Here is a 20,379-nt window from a genome sequence, read left to right on the forward strand (position 1 = left end):
ATAGGCCTATTTTAAGTAAGTATTTCTTCAAAGTATATAGGACTAACTAGTGGGTTTGGAATGTGGAATAGGAACCGTAACTGCCCCCTCTTTAGCATTGTGCCCCTACTGCTCTACACTGTCTATCGATGTAATCTATTAGCAACTTTCATAATCTCATTCTCATTTATTGATTAGTGGAGTTTGTGTTGGGAGTAATGCTGTCTGAGAGTCTAACCTTGGGGCAATTTTTCCAGGACTCCACAAAATCTTCTTTAATTAAACTGTATACATTTTAAAGTGTTCAGTTGGTTTATGAGTTAATTAATGAATACATAATAAAATTAAAAAATAAAAATAGATTAAACTATATGTACATACACATAAATTAGTACAGGTATATTGTCCTGTAAAGCTATTTAACTGTCAAATAATTACTGTTGTAGTTGTTGATGGTTAATAGAATAATGTCTTTAATCTTCTACATCTTTGTTATGGCTACGAGTTCAGATTTTACAATGATATATGCTCATTAATTCACCCAGTAAATGTCAGTTTTTGTAGTACAGCTAATCCGGAAGTGGATTGGGACATCTGCTCGATAGGGGGATGTCAGTTGCAAACACAGACCTGGCAACCTTAATAACAATTGCAACTTGAGCTGTTACGTGGTGATGAAACATCTTATCATAACCAGCACTGACACGACTTGGTGCTATTCATTTAACGTTAGCTCTTGATGTAACCCTATGGATGGAAACAGATAAACAGGTGACAGCAAATTGACCAGCGATGCCATGCAGGTAAAAGCTGTGTGATTGAAGCCGCAGAAATGAGCAATAGAGCCGAGATGAGAGGGCCCGTATCCCGCCGGAGGAGGACGACCATCTCCGGCGGAGGTGGCAGCGGAGCGGTGAAACAAGCCAACGGGAGCAAGGGGCACGATGCCGGAGAGAAACTGCCACTGTATCCCGCTAAAGCCAAAACAGACGAGGTGCCTAGGCATGCGAGTAACAACGGGAAGGTGGACAGAGAGATGGGGATGTCAGGACAGCAGCAACAGCTCGCAAACCGTACGAGAAAACAGAGGAGTCTGGTGGAAGATATTAACGAGAAACTCAGGTAACCATTGGTTTTTATTTATTTTTTTATTTTATTTTTTATAAATGGTACATTGCAATGTCACGTACGCAAAGTTACGGTAATGAGATTACAGGAACTAAAAAAAGAGATTTCAGAAACTTACTAGCTATATTTTAGATTAACATTTAATGTTTCTGCTGTATTCATAGTAGGTATGTGTCATTTAGGCCAGATGTTAACATTACTCATTTGTATAAAATCAGTTTTTTTCTTTAACTAATTGCCTTTTTCACCGGGGGTTAGCTGTCAGAGCTGTCCTTAGATCAAATGGGGCTCAAAGGGCCACTTCAATGTCCTGTAAGCACTCTTCAGGTTTAGTGACAGAAAACCAAGATAATAATAACTGCATACTTCTATAGAATCTAAATTTTCCTTGAGGATTGGAAATTTACCTTCCATGTCCAACACCTTCTTTTGAATAAAATAAAACGTTTCTAACATGTTACTGGTATTTATTTAAGCACAAAAAAAACTGCCACAACTGTGAATTTGAGGCTTTGAGTAAGAATTGTAAATTTGTAGTAGCAAGGTCATATAGAAATCATACATGAAAGATTGGTATATATACATATCAAGCCTTTAAATAGCATGTGTATTTGTTTACATGTGTTGTCATTTCAGCAGCCTTGCTTTACATGAGACTTTTACTTTGTGAAAGAGAGAGGGTGTAGCCCTAAGTTTGGATACATGTCAAGAGAATAGGACAGACATTGTGAAAGAAGACAATAGCTTGACCTTTACCCTCAACATTTTATGGTAACGCAACACTTCGCCAGATATGTCTTTGCCTTTGACAACATTTCTATACGAGTGAAACTTATTTTTGTAAGCTGCCAAGAGTCTGGCTGGCGTTTTACACAAACTTTTGGACTTAAATATATAAAGATTGGTATAAAGGGCACTAAGGTGACCCTGCCTGCAACACCAGAATGCTGAAATAAAATGATTATAGTGTTTGTGACAAAGTGTTTCCTATATTACAGCAACTGTGAACCATGGGCTTTTGCAATCCTGTGCTTGCTCACTACCTCTTCTGTGTACACATTCTTCTGCTGGTCTAGTCTTGCCATGTGTTTCCTGGCACTCAGTGAGGAACCCTCTCGATTATTTCCTCGCTCTAAATGCTCATTCCTTCCTTACTTCCACTCAAACCACCCCTGTCTCTACACCCCATCTTCCTTGTACACCTTTCTCTGTTTAATACTACATTATCCCCACTTTTTTTCTATACGGTTTCTCTTCTCTTTGTACTTGCTCCTCTGTTTCTTCTCTATACAATTTTCTCCTCTTACTTATTTTCCAATTCTCCCTCCTTCTAACCGTTTGTTCTTTACTCCGTGCTCTTTGGTCTACTCATTCTTGCCTGATGAAGCGCCTCAGTTTTTTTACAATGCCCTTTGAGCAGTCAGGCCAATACCTGAATTTTCATTGCCTGGCGCAGTTGTAGGACCAAGCATTAGACTACTGGATGTGATTCATTTATTTAAAAGCCAGTAGGGCTAGGAATTGATTGCTACCACAGTACGCAATACACTTTAATGTTTTGAAAGTACTGCAACATGAAAACATATATAAATGTGTGCTGCATTGCATAGTGGGTACTCAACTCTGTCATGTCAAATTAGTAAAATCTGTAATTTGCTCAGTAGGGAGGGAATGTAAAGAGCTTGTTCAGTCCTAAAAATCAATAAAACTGTTGACTTTGTTACCATGCAGCTGTCACGTCCTCCAAGAGTCTCTCTTAAGTTCAGCCAGTGGCTACAGCAACTACAGAGGAATTCTCAACTGGTGTGTTGTCATGCTGGTGAGTAAAACTGCATGTCCATTCAGAGTGGACAGTTGTACTGCACTGTGACTTTCATAAACTATATACCACTAGAAATAAAGACCATGACACTTGGAGCAAAGAAATTACTCAAAATACTGAATGAAAACATAACATGCAATTTATAATTTTCTCTTTCATGTCTTGATGTTGCCTCAAATTACAGTGTCTGTGGCCTTTTTGTATATCGACACATCGGTTGTTCTGTAAATTATCAGAAAATAGAGGGATTATTATGAACCAGTTGCATATTCCTCTTGTCTCTCACTGTCACACACACTCAGTTATGGACTTTTTGTCAGCTGTACTTGTGGTTCAGGTATACCTATAGTGAATATTACCAGGATTGAAGTGACAGACAATGTTGTCTGAGTTATGAATATCAATGCAGTGAGAGAATTTTCTATCATCCCTAAATTTGCTGGAGTATAGATTATAGGGTGAAAAGGCATGAAGAATCTGTGAACACATAAAAAGTGTTGGATTTGTAGTGTCTTCTTTAATTTGATCCATATCCATTTAATATTATATGGTTTTATTTTAAATCCTTGGTTTTAATAGTCCCATGTTTTAATAAACGATTAACATCACTTACATGCCTGATGGATGTTTTCTTACAGTATCTTCTGCTCAAAGCAGAGTCAGCAAGCTCAGCCAATTAAGTTGTTTCTCATTCTGAAATTGTAAAATAAAACATGAACCCAACGATTCTTTGAGCAGGGACTTTTTTATTTATAGCTCTGAATAAAGCCCCTGTGTGCATGACAGCTTATGCATATACATCTTACAGTGAGCTTGCTAGTAGTACATACTGAGAAGAATAACTTTAAAGCAGCAACAGTAGTGCAATTCAGTTTTTTTCCAAATCAAGCCTAATTTTTCAGTTCTGTGACACGATTAATTCCATCTTTGAAAGTTCATATTATTTTGACGAGCACATCTTTTACTTTATGGTCACCAGAGATGGCTGACACTGCTCAGTTCAGACTGTTTTTAGGAAGCCTTCAGGATTAGGCTGTAAGAGTGTGAAGTGGAACCGTGTGTGCGTGCGTGTGTGTTTAGAAGCTTAGTTGTGTACTTTAACCTCGATAACCAGGACCGTCAGCTAGATGTATTGTTATACTTCCTTAATTTTTACACTTTGAATGTTGAAGCCAAGTGTTTAGAATTACTAATTCAACTCATGCGCAAACTTGAAATATAGGTAGTCGGCAAAATAATAAAAATAAACCACTAGTTGCCTTTAGAGCAGCTACGCTGTGTACATGTTTGTGATTGATATCAGGCTGTTGTTGTTGTTGTTCAACATGACTTTCTCAAGTTGTTTGGAGGATGAATAAAAGTGTAAGCTGCATGCATCACAGATGCTTCCATCTCATAACTGGGAAATCCATGAAAGGTTTGCCTTAATGCGGGTTTGACTTAATGCGGGTGTTCATGGAAGCACTCTTGATTTTAATCTGGTTTTTGAAAATGTTTTCCTGTTTCTTACACGAGCCAGTATTAGCATGTATTAACATATGACAAAGGCATATAGCATCCAAGATGTCCTTGGTCTACAGGAATAAGGTTTAAAGCTCTTATTAGCAAGACACACACAATGTTAAGCAGATTTAAATTGGTGCTAAAACATCTGTGCTAGTGAATCAACAAAAGCGTTAGTGTTTTAAGATGCTGAACCTTGTTCAGTGTGGCTGGATGATATAAAGATGTAGTCAGACAGTGAAGATATTTGGCATAAGACACAATGTTGATCCTTGACGGGCAAAAAATAATCCCAGAGTGTGGTACAGACATACCATTGTTCCCTCTGATGTACAGCCAAACAGACCATGTGAGCCGCTTAAATGACCACAAGGACAGCGCATAGCAAAGTAAATCAGCCAACTGGAAGTTTGTTATCACATAATACATTATACCAAGGTGTATAAAGATACATATTTTTTGTAATATGAATACAAACTGACTATGGAGATACAGAACAAATATGCAGCTGTAGTCTTTGCTGTTTGTCTAAAGAAAACCTCTAAACAGAAGACCTCGGCCAATGCAAAATGTTTAATAATGCAATTTTTGTTGGCGCCAGTTTTCTTAGGTTAGCTTTGTATGTCAGGGTAAAGTTCAGCCAACCCATGCAACTATTTCTATTTTTAAACTTAACAAATCGGACATGTCTCTCCTATCCACAGGACACAACATAAGTTCATTACTGAAACTTTATCGTCATATTTCATCTTGCAGTATCATAATTGTTGACATTCCAGATTGTCTATAGATTGTACATTTTATATTACTTGGCTATTATTTGATTAAATGAGCCATTTTATTCAAACTGAAAAGAAAAAAACTATTTTAATGTCTTAGTTTTATTACTGAGGAATACTAAATGAGTATAAAGACAATATAAATATTCTAATCTGTGGCTGCTAAAAAATGTGAGTCAACAAATCAAAAAAGACATTTTTGGATTACTCATACAAGATAACATTCCTGAGTTTAAACAATGCAATGGATATTACTGACTATAAGGACAGATAACAGATTGCAGAAAAACTGCAATTACGGCTAGACAGAAATGGTTCTTTACCCAGCAGCCTGGGTTCAGTTAATATACCCCCTGCTGAAGTGTCTTTGAGCCAGAAACTGAATTGCTGCCATCTCCCATGGGGTTGCCGTGTATCTGACTTTGCACACTGACCTCTCTCTTAAGACACATTTATTGCAAAATTCGATTTTGCAATGTTCTCTATTAAAGCTCTAGACAGGCCACTGTCCCAATAATCGTGTTCTACATGATGGCCCTTTCTTGTCCATGCTAAAGGTTCATTAGGCAAAGGTTTCTGCTTTGGACAAAATACATAGTTGAATCAAAACCACACTGCTGCAAGATCTTGGCAGGCCAGTGGGCTGAGGCGCCACATAATCACTACTGCATGACCTTATCGTGTGGCATACCCTCACTGTCCTCATTTTCTTCACTGTCTCTCTAACTCATGCACTGAACACAAAATAAAAAAAGCTGAGCTTTATCTCAGAAAACTCCGATAACTGATAGCTGAGTTAAAGCTGTACTCAGACCTTGAACTTTAACACAATATAATGATAAACATAATTTACCTGACACTTTTTAACAGAGTGAGCCTGTAACAGCAGGGTGTGACGGGTATCAAGTGTGGTGTGTGTGTGTGTCTGAGCTTCTGTGTTATTTGTTTTGATACCGGTCCGGCCGCGCATGCATGTTAGTGCCTTGTGCCTCAGTATAAGCCGCTGGGGGCCGTGACAACTCGCTGTATTCCACAAGTTGGGGAATCGGTCTGTGAGAGCCGTGTGGAGGCAATCCCAGACCACTTTTTTCTGAATATGGAGTACAGCCCTAATCTGTCTGCCCCCTATCTAAAGTCACAGTTGTTTTTAAAAGTAAACATCCTGTTCTTGCTTTGAATACATACTCACTCACACATACAAACAAACACCTTAAAATCTGCAGACTAATCATTAGAGAGTTGGAAGAGAAAATGATAAACCAGATTTTTAGCAGAGAGCTTGAAATATATTTGGGTAAACAACGCCAAGATTAAGTGACTGGCCAGATGCAAAACAGCCTTGTTGATACTGTGAACTCATTATCTCCTGTTGTCCTCTCTTTCAGGTGCTGAGTAATGCACGCCTCTTCTTAGAAAACATTATAAAGTAAGTATGCATCTACACACACAAACTTACATTGATGTAATGTATATGCAAGCACGTGCTGTTACAACTCACTCCCATTTGGTTATACAACTGGCCATCTCTGCTCATCTTCTACTTCACTATTACTCCCTATTTTATTACATTAATTTTAAACTCAGAGAAAGGAACAGATATACTACAGAATTGAGACATAAGTAAGTGCCAGCATGGTGTGTCCAGGTATAACCTGAAATATTATAATTTCATATTAAATTAGATAGAAAACTGTTTCTTTGTTAGTTGACAATCATGGGGGGTTCACTCCCATTGTTATAGCTCACACTGTTGTTATGAACAGAGGGAGGTTTCTTGCCATAACCTTAACCACACCAGGCATTTACCAGTCCCTCCAGGATTTCGCGGCCTTTTTTTGAGATTGTTGCCGCCCAAAATGCCTGATTTCGCGGGAGCTTTGGTAAAAAGTTGCGATAAAAGTTGCGATGTCTTTTGTATGTTTGTTGCAATGAAGTATCGGGAAACAGTGACTTTTTTTTTTTATAGTTCTTTAAAACTTTAAAAATAAAAAGGAAACTTGTTTTGGGGAGAATTAAATTACTCTAACTATCCTGGCGCGCGCCAGTCGCGGGGAGGAACTGAGCAGCCCCGCCCACTGCAGAGAGCCGACAGGATTGAAACAGCAGCAGCTTTCAGCGACTTTAGAGTGAAAAAAAACGTCACAGCGTACATTAATGTTAAAATGTATACAGGTTGGCAGGACGGTCTGAAATGTTTTGCACGGTCTTTCGCTGTATGTTTTGTTGGTAAATGTGAGATGTTCGAGTCAGTCACACACGTCTTGTCTTCATCAGAAACAAGGAAATGATCAACCCGTGGCCGTTATCTCTCCCGCTTGGTCATTGGCTCTCAGAGTCACATACTGACGGTAGTGGGACTGCTGGGATTGGTTGAAGTCGCGGGAAACCACAGGTTATTGGTCAAATTTGCGGAAAAGTTGCGGTGATTGGTCAAAATTGCAAGTCGCACCAAATTCGCGGTGATTGGTTGAATTCGCGTGAATTGGCGCGATCGCGAAATCCTGGAGGGACTGATTTACATGACCACACCAATCTTCAACTTTAAACTCAACATCACATACCCATTTTCAGCCTCCTATCTAAACAAAACATTTTAAAAATGATGCCTGCTGGGATTAATAATTTTACTTTTCTCATCTCTAGGTATGGTATCTTGGTGGACCCTATCCAAGTAGTGTCTCTCTTCTTGAAGGACCCCTATAGCTGGCCGGCAGCTTGCCTCATTATTGGTATGGAGCATTTATTTTACTGCCTCAATGTCTCATGTCAGATGTTGAATGACTCGCAGCCAATTGTCCTTCTGTGACCTCAGGATTAACAAACAAGTGTTGTACCTGTAATTCCTGTACTTCAGGAAGCATTTGTCTCTATCACTGTAACACAAAGCGTTGTTGTTGCCTGTAATAAAACATGTTTTATAGCCTCTCTATGTGCCAAATAGTTGAACTGATATGTATGTTATAGCAGATGAGCCATGATAAGCCAGATGCTCAAAGATAGCATATAGAATTTTTTTTTTTGCGTGAGCTCCTTTCCTGAACATTCTAGCACAGCTGTTGTAAATATTGATAGATATTTAGGTTGCCTCCTAACATTGTCTATTTTCTGGCAACAACTGGCTTCATCAAAGCAGTAAAACAAGTTGATGCAAAGGTGAATGAACATAGTTGTCCTCAGCAGGGACAGGCACTGGCCTGCAGGGTAATGGTAGAACAATCAATCTGAATAAAATGCTGCTATTTGGAGAATATATATATATATATATATATATATATATATATATATATATATATATATATATATATAGCTGAATACTTGCCTGTGGACCACTTGCCTGTGGACCATCATGCTCAACAAAATCAGTATTCACCACCAGTTATCAGTTTCTGTGGTTAATGGTGTTACACTGAGTAATAAAATAAAGTCAACATGTTTGACTGTTCTGTGTTTCAGTGTCGAATGTGTTCATCTTAGCAGCGTTGTACACAGAAAGGCGTCTGGCTGTGGTGAGTGCTTACAATGATTTGTATACATTCTCCTAGTTGCAACACAGTTTCTTTTACTATTGTGGAAACTGCAAATTTTGCTTTATTTTTTTTTTTAAATTTGTTTGCATTTGTAAGCTTTGCTTATGCATTACTAAACCTCCACCTTAATTTGGATTTGGAAGGGTGACATAACGTTGTTTAGGGATTTTGTGGAAAATATTGCTGCACCGTTTGATGAGAGTGTAGGTTTGTTTTTAATGTATTATTCAGGGATCTCCCATCAAGGATGTTTACCTGAAGCATGTGCATTACACATCCTAGATTCTTGTCGGTAGATTCCGCATCACAGCACTTTCTTTTTACCTACTCTTAACTCTGATTAGAATATCACTCAGGGTTCAGATTAGATTACATATCCTCTTAAATGCCTCTCACAAATGTAATATTGTACCTGTAAAAAGCACATTAGATCTAGTGTTGCACAGTGAAAAAACTGTGATTCTCTAGTTAAAGGAAAAAATAATGAAAGCATATCCACAGTCACAGATCAAATGTTTTACAGTGACAAGACAATTTTCTTACTTGTTTTACACTTTCATCATTCCTAGGGTACCATTACCCAAATGACAGGACTGATTTTTCACATTTTTAACCTGACGTCCATGTTGATCTTCCCTTCAGCCACTGTACTCATTGTGACCTCCATGACCCCAGGTACATACTAAATATATACATGTTGTTTACATGGCATTTTTATTAGCCATTAATGAAGCATTTCAACTACGAATGAATGCATGTGCATTTTGATGCTAGCACAAGAAAATGACAAAAATCACTATTTAAAAACTATTAACGCCAATCTATCTACATGCGCACACATACCAGAGTGCTCCTTTTATCTGTCATTCACTGCTCCTTGTTAATGGCCTGTGTGTGTGTGTGTGTGTGTGTGTGTGTGTGTGTGTGTGTGTGTGTGTCAGTGGGTGGTGTGCTTTCCTTAGGAATCTACACAGTGCTGTTTCTCAAGCTGTACTCGTACCAAGACACCAACAGGTGGTGTCGAGAAATCAGACAAGCGAAAGCCAAGAGACTAACGCGGTCATACTCATGTAAGTATATCAACACACACACACACACACACACACAAACTGTTGATGGAATGTTATCTAGATTATGAGTAGGCACACACATGTAACATGCAGTACAAGGGCAGAGGTATGAGGTGCTCTTGAGCAGGGCACTTAACCCCAGAGTTGCTCCAATGGAGCTGCTTAGTGGCCAACAGGTCAGATTAGCAGTAAGCCTAACATGGCTAAAGAAATAAAGTTTTAAAAATGTACTCATACACACAAATATTAGTGCACACTTAACAGGATTATATTGTTGTTTTTTATTACTATGCTGCAACTACCATCTAGTGGTGACATGAAAAACTGCAGCTTTTGGCAAATAAAGTGGTGTGTTTTGAACAGCTTATACCTCTTTCACACCACCTACCAGGGTTGGGCTATGGTTGTCTGATCAGGGTTCAACCCTCCTTTTGGAAATTCAAACCAAGCCAGTCAATGTGGGTGTATCCCTGGTCATGACAATTCAGAAATCACCTGGGTCACAACCCGGGAGCAATGCATAACAATTACCTTAGTGCTAGAAATGGGTGGGGCTTTATACGTCATATTCAGTGAACTATCCGCGTGTATGTCTACGCTGTACCGGTTGGTTTTAGGAAAACAATAACGGGACGCGGGACAACAACGGCACGGTTGGGTTAAGTAAAAGAAGAACGGGACGGTTGGGTTTAGGAAACGTCACACGCGGGACACGATCCCCGGTCTCCTGGGTGAAAGTCCTGTGTTGTTTGACTTATCCACCACCCCGACCAACCTCCTTATGCAGATTTTCAGCCTTTCATACTACTCGCTACCGTTCTTTTCTCAGGAGAACTTGCCGTAAATTGACACGCAATCGCAAGGTAATGTAAGTCAATGGAGGCCAAACGGCGTTGATAAACACGCTAAAAAGCGATTATGCGTCTTGATAACATGCCAAAATGGCATACGAATTGGCGTGTCATGCATTCGCCACTTCATGAGATCAGTCTGGAAAGAAAGCTTACTTTGATTGTTTTGCAGTGATTACTAAAGCCCAAATAAATAACCATCAAACACTTATTAGACCTCCTCTGCATATTTATTGCTTAGCTGGACAAGTAATTAGGTTACTCTATTATCGATTTTTGACTATTTTAATACGAGGGGAGAACATTTCTCTTTGTTTGATTTCATTAAAAATAAAGTTGGGCTTTGCTGTTTGCTTCACGACTCATTTTTAAAAAAGAGATTCGCACTACCCAGCAGCCGCACTGAACTGCAGGCTAGAGACGTGCGTCTCGTGCAAGAGAGAGGAAGTACGAGTTAGTGCTGGGAGAATTAAACAAAACTTATTTTCATACGTTTAAGTTCTAACACTGGGTTTTACAGGCAGTTTTGCCTGTAAAAACTCCGCTACTGCTCTGCCAGCAGACTAGTGAACATCCGGGCACCCACTGCCAGTGGACTGTTCGGAAATAAATTGAACCGCTCCGCTGTTGTTGAAGCTTCCTGTGAAAATTATTATTCGCTCTGCCCTTTCTGGTCCTCCCACCCAAACTGTTCCCCCAACATATACCGTCTCCCAACCCCTAAACTGCTTTCCTGAGGTTTCATCAGAAGAGGTGCAGAACATCATCAGGAAGATGAAATCCTCCACCTGTCCCCTGGACCCTCTCCCAACCTCCCTGGTAAAAACCCATATCACTGTCCTAAGTCCCCTGATCACCGCTGCTATAAATCATTCCCTCCAAACTGGTCACGTTCCCCCCGTCTTAAAAAATGCCATTATCAGACCACTGCTCAAAAAACCCACTCTTGATCCGGAAGTCCTATCCAACTATAGGCCCATCTCCAATCTCCCTTTCATATCAAAAGTACTTGAGAAAGCAGTTGCCACCCACCTTCAGCACCACCTCAAACATAATAACCTCTTTGAAAAATTCCAGTCAGGTTTCCGCTCTGCCCACAGAACCGAGACTGCCCTCGTCAGAGTCACAAACGACCTCCTCATATCAGCCGATGCTGGCTCTCCCTCCCTCCTCATCCTCCTGGACCTTTCTGCTGCATTTGATACTGTCGACCATGGCATTCTTTTAAACCGGCTCCACCTCACCACTGGACTAAATGACACTGCCCTCAGTTGGTTCAAATCATATCCACACACAGTTACTTGCGGTGTCCCCCAGGGGTCAGTCCTTGGCCCCATCCTCTTCATCCTCTACCTCACCCCCCTTGGCCAAATCATCAACCAACACAAAATTTAATTCCACTGCTATGGCAATGACACACAGCTCTATGTAAATGCCACAGCTGAAACCCCACCCTCACAGTCATCCCCATCAAAACTCACCACCTGTCTGGAGGAGATAAAGGTATGGATGGAGCACAACTTCCTTCAACAGCTCCAAAACCGAAGCCATCCTGGTTGGCACTCCTCACCAGACCAACTCACCATCCATAACCAGCATCACCTTTTCTGACTCCAACATCCCCCTCTCATCAACAGTCACAAATCTTGGTGTAAAAATTGACTCCCAACTCACTTTTGAAGCCCATATAAATCACCTATGCAAGATCTCTTTCTACCACCTCCGTAACATCTCCAAACTCCGCCCCATTCTCTCCCTCTCAGATGCCGAAAAGCTGGTTCATGCCTTTGTCTCCTCCAGACTGGACCACTGTAACGCACTGCTCACTGGGATTCCTAGAAAGAGTCTGCAGAGGCTTCAGTACATCCAAAACTCTGCAGCTAGGATCCTGATGAGAGTGCGGAAACATGGGCACATTACCCCCATTCTCCACTCACTCCACTGGCTTCCCGTCTCCACCAGGATTGAGTACAAGGTTTCCCTCCTCACACATCAATACATCCATGGACATGCCCCCCCACCTCAAAGAACTTATCAACCCACAAAACACAACACGCTCCCTCCACTCCATTCAGAACCAGACTCAGGACAATGGGAGATAGGGCCTTATGTGCTGCTGCCCCACGTCTGTGGAATGCCCTCCCTGACACCTTGAGGGCACCTCAATCCACTGACTGTTTTAAAAAAAAAAAATTTCTTTTTAGCAAAGCTTTTGGTCCCCTTTAAATGTTTTTTTTTGTATTTTAAACTGCTTATCTTTTTTGTTTCTAACCTGTAGCACTTTGAGATCTTTGATGAAAAGTGCATTATAAATTAAATGTATTATTATTTTATTAAAATCCTAGTTTTATACAGTCTATGGTGAAAACTCAGCGTAAATCACAGTGAGACAAAATGTATGTTGTTTTTTCAAAGTGTGCGGCGAACATACAGCTGCCCCACTGTCATTTCCAACCAATCACATCATTCGTCCCACCTCGGCTGTTAGCGACCCAGGTTGTGTGCAATTCACTCATGTCTTCATTAAAATCGACCCTAGCCTACCCTGATCAAACCTAGCTCGCTACCTGGGTCGCAAAGCTGAGTAGATCGAGGAGGGTTACCCCATTCAAACACACAGTCTACCTGGGTATAACCCTGATTGAACCATTGGTGTGAAAGGGGTATTAGTGTGTTTTGAAGCTTTTTTAATCCTTAATGCAACTTGATGGCTTTATCTCTTAGCTGTAGGAGCTAGAATAAATCGACAACACACACAGAAAACCAACATGCTCTTTGTCTCTTGTATTTATAATGTAATTTGGTGGCTTGTTGTAGAAAAACAAGGGTATGGTAGGTGTATGAAAGACGTAAAGTGAGTTCATTACCATCTCCATTTTTTTTTGCATGCATGTGCATTTCAGGTCCATCTGTGGCGCAATCCAATGGTTCAGCAGGTCATACTCATGTCTCCTACCCAGGCAACCTCACCCACAGAGGTAGCAATGACGCCTGTATAACTTGTAAAAAACAAAAACAATTTAATGATAAATAACCCTTAATTAACATTTTGTTTCTTTGTTTGTCTTTAGACATGTACTACTTTGTCTTTGCCCCAACTCTCTGCTATCAGCTCAACTTCCCACGGTCACCTCGAATACGCATAAGGTTCCTGATGAGAAGACTTTTTGAAATGGTAAGAGGGACGTATTGTATATGTTCTTGATGTAAACTGAAATGGTGGAAAACAGACATGCATGTTACTTTTTTTTTTCCTTTTGACTCGCTCTTTCTTGTAGCTTTTCTTCATTCAGCTGTTGGTTGGACTGATTCAGCAGGTATGTTGAACATAGAATATACTCTGCACATACACATTGAAAACACAAAGTTCAACACAGTCATTTAAATCTCACCACTCAAACAATGCAAAGCAATTTTCATTTGCGTCTTTCAGTGGATGGTTCCCACCATACAGAACTCAATGAAACCATTTCAGGTGCGTGCACACACACACACACACACACACACACACAACTGTACTGTATATGAAGATAAATAGCTCTCATGACAGCAAGAAGCAAAGGATTATAGACTATAATTGATTTTGTCTAAAAGCTATAGTGTGTAGTTTCTGTCACCCCCATGAGGAATTTTAAGTAATGACAACAACACTGTCGCCGCAGCCACATGATGCAAGCCTTCGGTGATCGCGCACCGCCCCCACCCCTCCTCCACGCAGTTGCTAGTAGCGCTTAACACGTGTAATCAAGGAGGACACGGAGATGCACGCAAATGTCGCTGGACTACACCCTTTTGTAAACATAGCCATACTGAGAAATACAGGGGGAGTTTTGTGGAGCTTATAGGCTTAATAGCTTTGTATCAACTAATTTGGCAATGGCTTGAACAGACGTTCATTAATATAAAATAGTTGCGCACTATAGCTTTAAGGGCATAACATCGTTAATGAGGAAATGTCATTGTTTGTGTCTTTCACAGGAAATGGACTTTTCTAGGATGGTGGAGCGCCTCCTAAAGTTAGCTGTGAGTATCGTGACGTTCTCTAGCTACACTAGACACAATTATGTCCAGTCGTAATGTAGTAATGTAATGTAGAGTTACTTTTGAAACGGAACGGCTGGCAGGTTCACAATCACTGGAACACACTATTCACAAACATATTTCTACCTTGCATTAGAAAATACTGCAAAATAAAATAAAGCTCTTTCGTTTCGTAAAAAATAAATAGGAAAACTGAAATAAATTGTCCTTGAAAAATAGAAAAAGTCAATCTACCCGGGTAGTAAACCAAAAACACATTCAAGTGTTCCTTATCTGGAATCCAGTATTCGAAATCCGGATGCGAATCAGTTCAGTCACTCCGCAGAAGAGAATCCGACACAGCAGAATGTTGCTCACTGGGACAGGCTCGCCATCGAAGTCGGCATGGTTTGGAACCAAACTAAATCCATGATCAAAACACAATCTGTTCATAACAGCACAGAATAGATTAAAAAACAAACAATAATAATCATTTCTATCTCATTTTCCATATATGGTACCTCATTTACTTTTCTTTTCTCAATAAACCAGTTACACATTTAAAACCATTAGCTATGGTTTAGAGAACTGTTCAAATCACATTACAACTATGCTCCATACAAGTCTGTTTGACTAGAAACCATAGTTTGCCTTGGCAAAGACAAAACATGGTACAAAATTAAACGATAGCATTTCCACATTTCTTTTCTTACAATAAATGATGTTTCTTAAAGGATTAATGCATTTTTTACATCATAACATATGAGGAAATGTATGCTATTAAACATGAAATGAATGTTCACTTCACTAAAAAACACATTTAGAACACAGTACTTATAAATACTCTCTTCAGCAAAACATAAAAATCACACATAATGATTTATGAACCAAGTGCAATATATAAACATCTTACAATACTCTCATGTCACTCCGATTGTTTTTTTTAAGTAGCATGAGATCTTAAAACCTAAAATTGTTCAGTGATAGCATCACCTCAGGTTAGCTAGCAATACGGTAAGTTAATGAGCACGTTGAGACAACAGAAACTCACCTGAGGGTTCAGCAGGAAAACAAGGTGGAACACAACAGAAAAAAAAAACGTCTCCCACAATACAGTCCTCATGTTACTAGTAAAATATTATCTTATCCACACAACTCCTGATAAGAATTGACTAGATATCTCGCTTTATTTCGATCTATTTTCGCCACATGAATTAGAGCTTTTTTCTAATGCAACTTCATACTACGAAGAATCTCTCATGACGGATTAACAACCGCGCTAGCCCGCCCTCTGCTGGCATTATATAATTTGACACTCAAATAGTTAACCCTTTAGTGACAGCATATTCGATATGGGTTACAATAACCTTATAATGAAACATAAATAAAGAAAATGAAAAATTGCATGTTATTATTATTATTGCATGTTGAACTATGAAGTTGTCTCCCGATAACTGTCTCATGTATCAGGACTTTGTGTAGCCTATTAGAGGGGAGGTAGCAACATGGCAACCATAGTATGACCTTACCAACCTGGACAACTTTCCTAAAATCTACCTTGACACTCTCTCTCTCTCTCTCTCTCTCTCTCTCTCTCTCTCTCTCTCCCAGGTCCCTAACCATCTGATATGGTTAATATTCTTCTATTGGTTTTTCCACTCTTCTATGAACTTTGTGGCAGAGCTGCTGCAGTTTGGAGACAGAGAGTTCTACAAAGACTGGTGGTGAGTAGAAGGAACATTTAATCACATGCCATTCATGTGCAGTTGCACACACAAATACAGTATGCACACATGTAAAGAAACACAGCTAAACATTTGGATCACAACTAATAAAAACAGGCACACATGTTGAGGGTGTCCCATTTAAGCTGCAGGGTAATTTACACAAAAAACACATTTACAGCTGTGATCCCCCCTAATTTAAGCAGACCATGTGTCACAAATCAAACAGGAATAAAAGTGTATTTATTTAAATATGTAGTCATGATTCAGAACACCCGGTGGTCTTGAAGTCAAATTCTCAAACTGTACCATTTTTGTTCATTTCAGGAACTCTGAGACTGTCACATATTTCTGGGCCAACTGGAATATCCCAGTTCACAAGTGGTGTCTGAGGTGAGCACCACATTTTTATTTTTTCAGCATTGACACCATTTGATGTTTTGGCTTCACATTTTCATTGTAGTCTATATGAAATAAAATCCAAAGTACAATGATCAATGAATCAAAGTGCGGACTGTGTTATTGTGTGTTACAGACACTTTTATAAGCCGATGTTGAGGAAGGGGGTCAACAAGTTTCTGGCTCAAACCGCCGTCTTCTTGATGTCTGCCTTCTTCCACGAGGTAAACCAAAAGCATTAAGTCTTCCTATGAGACACGAAACAACTACTAAAGTCTACATATCTGCTAATTCAACCTCAAAACAGCTGTCATTTTTAATTAATGTCTGTACATTAAGTGGCCTGTTGGACAGTTATTAGCTGACAGCTGTGAGGTGCTGGCTTGCAGGTAAACAATCTAAGTCAAAAAAATTGATTGCTGAAGCTAAAAATAAAAAGATTGCATCTGGTTTATGAGTGTGCAGCTCTTCCCTCCTTACATTTACACATTTTGAATATATTTTTTTTAAAAGTTCTGTGTCTGATTCATTGTATTTCTGTCTTTCTTCCTCAGTACCTGGTGAGTGTTCCTCTGAAGATGTTCCGACTGTGGGCCTTTATGGGAATGATGGCTCAGGTAAGACATATTGAACCGTCCATTTTCTCTCCTCTGCTGTAGACAAACACACTTTGACCTCTGAACTTCTCTTCAGGTTCCTCTGGCTTGGTTTGTGGGTCGTTTCCTGAATGGCAACTATGGCAATGCCGCTGTGTGGATGTCACTCATCATTGGCCAGCCTGTCGCTGTGTTGATGTACGTCCATGACTACTATGTCATTCATTATGGGAGCACTACGTAGTACCGGACAAACTCACACGTTCCCACAGTCACACACAAACATGTACAAGTCATGTTGTATACCACCACACACACCAGCCTGCAGGACGACTTAATAAGTGAATGGCGAGCAAGTTAAAGTGACTTTAATAGAAAGCCCTGCTAATATGATCCTGTCAGTGAAAAGCAGCAACAGCAGGAATTTGACTTGTTGATTTTTGCACTAAAGAGAAATTAACCATAGTATTGTCAGGAAATGATTGTAACATAAGAAGTGCTTTCTTTAACCCTTGTGTTGTCTTCCCTTCAACCTTGAAAAAAACATTTTGTTTTTGCTTTTTCCAACGTTTTAATTTCTACGTCCCATATTTTCTGATATAAAACAACAATTTAAAACGGGTCAATGTGACCCGAGGTCAACACAAGGGTTAAAGTGGTATTCCACTTTAACAGGACAAACATACCTATGTAGTCAGCCTCCTGTATTAGCAAGCCTCGAGATCCACCATCACCACACACTCTTAATATCAGTTTCTAGCATTGGACGTTTCAACTTCAAACGATCCTGGACCCAAAGTGAAATAGCATTTGGATCTTTGTTATTGGAATTGATCCCTCTTGTTAGAAGTATGATTTTATCTTAAGCAAATTAAGCTAAACAAAAGTAAATGTGTGGTGCTAAGGTTTCCTAAAGTGGTCAATATTGGTGGTTGATGATTCATGAGCTCAAACAAAGGTTAGGTGCAATTTCCTCAACTTTAAAAGCAATTCACTGCATTCAAAAGTGGAAACACTGCGTGTAACTGAGCACTTCTCAAGTTCTGGGAAATGTGCACCCTTTCGTGCAACAAATGTGAACCACTGCCGAGAAGAGGATCCTGCCTCCACAGAGCTGATGTGAAAATGTTCTTCCTATAACAGTGGTTGTGAAGTCTTTTTCTTTTCTTCATGTATCCAAAGACAACAAAGAAATAATGAAGCCAGACAGTTTGTTTCTCTGAGCTAAGGCTTAAAAATGGCAATTTAGGTTGTCTCCAGGTCTTCAAATTGACCACAGAGTTTTTTAAACGTACATTCTGCATATGTATCCTGTATCCCTCTTTTTGATGCAGCGCAGTTCTTCAGTATAAAGAAATTTATAATAAAAGGATATGTAAACAAAAATAGTTAAAAACAGGAAACTGAAGGAAAATAAGCAAAAAAGTTTAGGAACTGCAAAAGTCTGTGACCTTATTTGTACAGTCGTGGACCTCCAGGCAGCCTCTCCTCTTCTGTCTCTCAACTCCAAACATCATCAATGCAAGCTCTTAGTGTAACAGGACATGCTACATGTGCGTTATTTGTCTGTTATTTGCTTTAGTGTCTTTATTGTGTTCTGATTTGACTTATCAGATGGTGTATTTTATACTCTGTCTGCAGTTATGCTGTGCCAAATTATAATTTATGCTGTGTTTTATTTTTATATCAATGATTTAATGCAATAGTTGATTTACTGATTTGAACCAATGAATGTTTTTTGCACTTTAAAGAGATGCATGCTGTTGACTAAAGCAATAGAGTTCTATGAATGTATTCGTTTAAGTTATATCAATCGTGTAAGGAAAATATGATTGTTAAAATAATTTGTATGTTTTGTAATTACCTTGTTGACATTTTGTTGTTGTATAAGGTTAGCTCAATTCTGAAATTGAGCTGTTTGATTCAAAGCAGCTGCGGTGGTAATGAGTTTTAAAACAACCTTTTCATGCCACAGGTTTTTTCAGTATATCAATTCTAGATTTCTTGGTTTGACCTGATTTAAAAGATGCCAATATGATTATTGCCATATAATAGTTAGACTGTGTTATTTTACTTTTTTATGTGTTGATCTGCTTTCCAAATACAGTGGCAGTTAGACTGATCATGATAAATTGGAGCCTTTTCATTTTTTTCCCCCTTATTGATCACATTTCAGGGAAAACATTGTTGTTAAAGAATAACACCAGTTATCAAGAAGAATGTGTTGGCATTCCTTATTGAAATGTACAAGTGCCTGCTGTAAAAATAAGTTTAAACTCAAAATGTAAAACATATACCAATTGTTTTACATGAAAAAGACAGAGGCCAAATACTTCCTTAACCTTATTCTATGTAGCAAATAGATTCACAATGCATTTATATTGAATTTTAAAATACTTGGCAACTGAAAACTTACTGCTCGCAGTTAAATGCAATATTAACTTTAAAGCAATACTTTTTCTGTTGAAGCATCATCACCTCAGCTTGAGATGGGACTATTAAAACTCCTCTGAGAATATGTTGCATCTCCTGGTTCATTTGTTTTGTGTTATTTTATTTTATTCGTCTGAAGCCTAGTACTTCCTGTTTTCACATATTACTGCACTGTGTCTGCTATTGGAATACGAGTTAAAAATGCTTAAGATGCAGCCTTAAAAGTTGAACTGTCTTTAGTTGTTTTGGGGTGATTGTGTGATGCAACATGTAGTAAAATGAATGTATTACTGATCTGTTCATACTGTGCACAGCAATCCAAAGTAAAACATTGTTTTGGGAATGCAAATCACTTTTATAGCCTTTCACTTGATTTGTGTCAATTGATAAAGATTATTTATATTTGATGAATGACTCGTCTATTTTTCTTTATATTTAAAAAAAAAAAAAACACCTTCATTTTTATTAGCAGGTAACAGAGGAGTATCCTGAATTCCCTGGGCACATATTATTGCACACTATTGTGTCTAGAAAACGGATTCTATCAT

General features: G+C 39.0%; 1 protein-coding gene across 1 annotated transcript; it reads left to right on the top strand.

Moving 5' to 3' along the window:
* Positions 1–616: 616 nt before the first annotated feature.
* Positions 617–20,238, top strand: dgat1a (diacylglycerol O-acyltransferase 1a). Its single transcript, XM_078267922.1, has 17 exons — positions 617–1,101; positions 2,839–2,926; positions 6,597–6,637; positions 7,855–7,940; positions 8,665–8,717; positions 9,308–9,413; positions 9,680–9,808; positions 13,563–13,637; positions 13,731–13,834; positions 13,938–13,976; positions 14,093–14,134; positions 14,638–14,682; positions 16,291–16,403; positions 16,731–16,796; positions 16,939–17,026; positions 17,357–17,419; positions 17,496–20,238. The coding sequence occupies exons 1-17, from the start codon at positions 812–814 to the stop codon at positions 17,640–17,642; spliced, it is 1,575 nt and encodes a 524-aa protein (XP_078124048.1). The 5' UTR covers positions 617–811; the 3' UTR covers positions 17,643–20,238.
* Positions 20,239–20,379: the final 141 nt, after the last annotated feature.

This window comes from Sander vitreus, chromosome 14 (assembly GCF_031162955.1).
Source record: "Sander vitreus isolate 19-12246 chromosome 14, sanVit1, whole genome shotgun sequence".
Lineage (NCBI taxonomy): Eukaryota > Metazoa > Chordata > Actinopteri > Perciformes > Percidae > Sander > Sander vitreus.